General features: G+C 42.5%; 1 protein-coding gene across 1 annotated transcript; it reads left to right on the top strand.

The window, feature by feature from the left end:
- Positions 1–2,366: 2,366 nt before the first annotated feature.
- LOC148039177 (uncharacterized) lies at positions 2,367–3,577 on the top strand. The gene has a single exon (XM_087675320.1). It carries the CDS (start codon positions 2,367–2,369, stop codon positions 3,039–3,041), a length of 675 nt encoding a protein of 224 aa, XP_087531446.1. The 3' UTR covers positions 3,042–3,577.
- Positions 3,578–4,445: the final 868 nt, after the last annotated feature.

The raw sequence follows: 4,445 nt of genomic DNA, 5'->3' as shown, positions 1-4,445 counted from the left end.
TTTTGAAGTATGACGTAAACCTTAAATACAACATAAGTATTTAAAAATAATAAACAATATTAAAGTATTAAAATAAGCAATGAAATATTACCTATAACGCAACAATCGCCACGATGAGAAGTTTGCTAACTGAAAGGCTATGGAATAGAGGCTATGCATGAGAGATTTATGTAGTGAGAGTTAGATTGAGAGCATAAGAGTAAACTTTGGCTTGGAGACCTTGTAGTTGAAAACAGATCGCGAGAAAGAGAAATCTCAACATAACATATGGTTTGGTATGTTAGGGGATGCAAAAAGCTTATTTTTGGGAAGGAGAGAGTAACAAGGACACGATTTGGCATTGAAATTGCCACTAGTATGTTAATGAGGTACTTTTGAGAGAGTTCATGGGGCATCAAGTGGTTGTATAGCTTCCTATAATGGAACCCATATTCCCACATGTATGCAAGATGAAAAAGACTTGTAGCTAGGGTCAAGCAGAATACTTGATTTCTAATTGGGTGCCCCCCACAAAAAAGTAGGGATGAAAGGGGGGCAATGGAGAAAAGGTATGTAATGATGAAGACCATGGTGCTTTGGACTCCATATTTTTCGTAATTATTAGACACTTACATTCATAAGAGTTGACTTTTTAAAACAAGATGCACATGCATATATGAATATGTGTTTGGACATGCATATATAAGAGTTGACTTTAGAACAAGATACATCTGCATATACAAGATTAATACTATTGAGTCCGTCCTTTAGTTTGTATTTGGCTAATGTAAATGGATCTATTGGTCCCTCCACTACTAAAATGACCATATCAAAGACTTAGTTCTTTTGCCATATTTCTAGAAACATGAAGAAGATGTTGGACCTTGTAACTTTTTCATCTTTTGATTTATTGCCTCTTCATAGAAAGGAAACTTGGGATCCCTTTTTATCCTAGGTGCTTTAGTAGGAGAAATAATATTCTTGTACATTTCAAAATAGTGTCCCAAATATTGAGGTTATAAACATACTTGATTTGTCTCCACAAGCCAAAATACATGCAATATTTCCAAAATTGAGCAAAATCATGCTCTTGTGCATATGAAGATTATGTATTCTATTGAGAATGATACTACCATAAGTTTCACTTATTCATTGTAAGGCACTAAATTGTGTGTGATGTTGTGCTTACGTTGTTGGCAATTTGTCCTATAGATATTCATGTGATAGAGTGTGTGACGACCTCCTCACATTAATGGTAAAGTGTTTATTATAAACTTATTATTATAGGGAGGTTTGGATGAATGATTAATCATTAAGTCAATGAAGTTATGCTATTTACTATGCTTGTTCCTGTTTCACTTAATAAAAAACAGAGTGCTCTCATGTATTATGAAGTAGGAGTGAGGTAGGTTGCAAATATAAAATGTTTGTCTCTCTTTTCCAAATAGTTTGTAGGGTTCGTGTTGCGGTGACAAAGAGGCCTAGAAAAGAAGAAAAAGAGCTTGAGACTCGCACGAGCAATGAGAGGTAATAGAAGTAGAGATCTCCAAGGTAAAAAAGCATACTAGATCTTCCACATGGTGCATTTAGGAAGGATGGTCTAAGGTCTTCAAGAAAAGAAGCGTATTAATCTTGCACATGGTGCATGAAGGAAGGATTATAATACTAATACCCTCTTGGTGATGAAAAGCAATGAGAATGAGAATGTCAAGGAGGATCAAGTAGCAAATTGGATGGTGCTTGCTTGCAGGCACAGCCAGCGGGGCTGCCACTTGCTTTGGCCTCCCCCGTTTTTGAGCTGAATGAGAGGTGTGACTTCGGAAGTCAACTAGTCATCTCTTTTCTTAATCACTTCTAACTTCTTTACTCTTTCTTCTCCTTCTTTGTCTTGTAGTTTGGGAAGGGAAAAGGCCGCCTAAACCAGGGAGATTGTGCCACGCGAGCGCTCGCTCTCTCTCTCTCTCTCGCTCTCGCATATCGTCACCTCACGCAAACAAACATTTAACATATAACAGACATGATGGCACAAAACTCGCAGACGTGCGCAAAGGCGAGGTCCTCCCACCCCCTCTTTGGCCTCTGGAAATGCACGCTGCAGCTGGTATTACTTCTCTTTTACCACCCCCGCTTTTCCCCATAGCATTCTAAACAGCTGGTATTAGTTCTCTTTTTTACCACCCCCACTTTTCCTCATAATATTCGACACACACAGCTCAATATATTAACACGTAGCTTCCGATCTCGACCTCACAAGCAGACCCATATTCTTCTTCCAGGTCGAACGAGCTGCGGCCAGCTACTATTCCTCGGGGAGGCCCGCCGACGCTACCTTCTCCATCTCCTCTTCTTTGGCTTCTTCTCATTCTTCCAGTCCACTCTAGGTACTTATGGCGGAAACCCCGCAGCCAAACAGGCGGCTACACGTGTGTGGTGTTGCAGGTGGCAGGATAATGGGCAGCACAGGCGAAAGCAGGTGCAGCCAATATGGGCGTTACACGTGGACGGGACGGGCGCGCTGCTGGGCAGCAGTGGTGGCGGCGGCAGCAATGCTGGTGATGATGGGGCAAGAGGCGGGAGTGGCGGCGGCGGTAGAGGAGGGGGGAGAGGGGCAGGAGGTGGCGGCACGTGTGGGGCTGCCGGGCGCGGGGTGGGCCACTGCTACTACGACTACCGTAAGTAGTACTAGTGGTAGTAGTGTAAAAGAGGAGGAGGAGGGGGAGGAAGAGGAAGAAGTGATGGGGAGGATCAGGCGGCTGCCTAGGGCCGGGGGGCGGCGCTCCATGCTGCCCTTCCCGCTGCCCGTGCGGCGCGACGTGTGCAATACGGACACGTACCTGTGCAGCGGGGCGTCCCAGCGCTGCTGCCGCGGTCAGTGCCGCGACATCAGAAGCAACGCACTCCACTGCGGCCGCTGCGGCAACAAGTGCGGCGCCACGGCCCGCACCTGCTGCAGCTCCTCCTGCGTCGACCTCAACTCCGACCCGGCCAACTGCGGCCGCTGCGGCTACGTCTGCCCCTCCCCCTTCACCTGCCAGCAGGGCCTCTGCGGCTACGACGAATAATCATCCACCATCATCATCAGCATGGCCGCCCCATCATCCCACGTTCTACCTTATTACCTCCCGCGTTATTCTGTAGGTAAGCCATCCAGTACCCATCCTCTAGATAGATAATGTCCACGGCGCCCTAGCCATAACTTATAAGCCAAATGCTACCATTATATTCCTCTATTAAGGCCCCCCCTTCCTCCCCTCTCACACCATTACCTATCTATTGTTTGCCTAAGGATCTACCTATACCAGCTAGTACCTACTTATACTTACGCACACAGAATCTACTCAATTCAACGTGCATCCTTCCCTCTCATCCAAATGTATGCCTTTCTTAGCCCCTCACTAAGTGATTATAACTTCAACCAAAAAAATAATAATTTCTCATATGCCTTCCGATGTATAGACGGGATCTCAAACCTTATATAATTGTCAATGTCTCATGGTGATTCAAGCCCTTGCGTCAATTACATGAGCATTTGTACTATATCTAAGATTATATGAAAGATTTGGGCATTGCACTATTATTGCTAAGAGTGTAATGAAATGTTAGGCAACTTATTGGATTTTCTCTCATCCAAGGCATTTCAAGGTCTTATCATCGATAGCACTCACTACGAACGTCAAACACCCCCACCCCCCCCTCCTTCCCCATGTTTCACTTATCCTCCGCATATAAAATAGCTACACACTTACCTTCTCTCCCAAGTTTTCGTGGTTTTTTGCTTTTAGAAAATTCCATAAAAGATAGTTACACTATAAATGTAGAGAACATTTCAAAGGTTTAGAATCTTTGTTGAAGTCATGAGGTTGAACAACAACCTTGCCTCAACCCTCAAATTATCCATTTATATAGTTTTGAGCAACACATCACAAAAGAGATCAAATCATAGAAGTGTTTGCACTCAAATGATAAAGAACTTGAACTATGACACAATTATGGTCTCTCACAATGGAGACGATTATTTTGGTGATAATTTAACTTAGAAAGGTATAGTTTGTTCTATTAGAGATTCAAATCAAATCTTGTAGTCTTCATGTACTACTTAGAGATCATTTTGGGATTACTAGTTAGAATCCAATGACCACAGATGAGGCTATGAGATTAATAGTTAGATCCAAGTGGCTATTTTTGAGTTTGGAAAACTTCTTTTTTATAATTAGAGATTTTGAATCACAAATATGTATTGGAATATTGTAATACACTTAGAGTATTTTCCATTAATCAAGATTATAGCTTTGAGTTTCTCTTCTCATATTGGACTGCAATATTTTCTCACAACATAAATTGTGATTTACATAGTAGGCTAATCAAATAGCACTAGCAAGCAAACACTTAGAGTATTGGCAAACTGAGAGGATGAGGTTCATTCTTCTTAGGTGGTAGATGTACTAATGTGAGTTTTCAATGAGAAA

Source organism: Lygodium microphyllum, chromosome 3 (genome assembly GCF_053477565.2).
Source record: "Lygodium microphyllum isolate KBCC chromosome 3, Lygodium_microphyllum_v1.1.10, whole genome shotgun sequence".
NCBI lineage: Eukaryota > Viridiplantae > Streptophyta > Polypodiopsida > Schizaeales > Lygodiaceae > Lygodium > Lygodium microphyllum.
Note: the sequence above shows the minus strand (reverse complement) of the source record. Positions and strands in the feature narration are given on the sequence as shown.

Bases quoted from the DNA above. Each gene is read 5' to 3' on its own strand.
- LOC148039177 (XM_087675320.1), top strand. From the start codon at position 2,367: ATGGCGGAAACCCCGCAGCCAAACAGGCGGCTACACGTGTGTGGTGTT.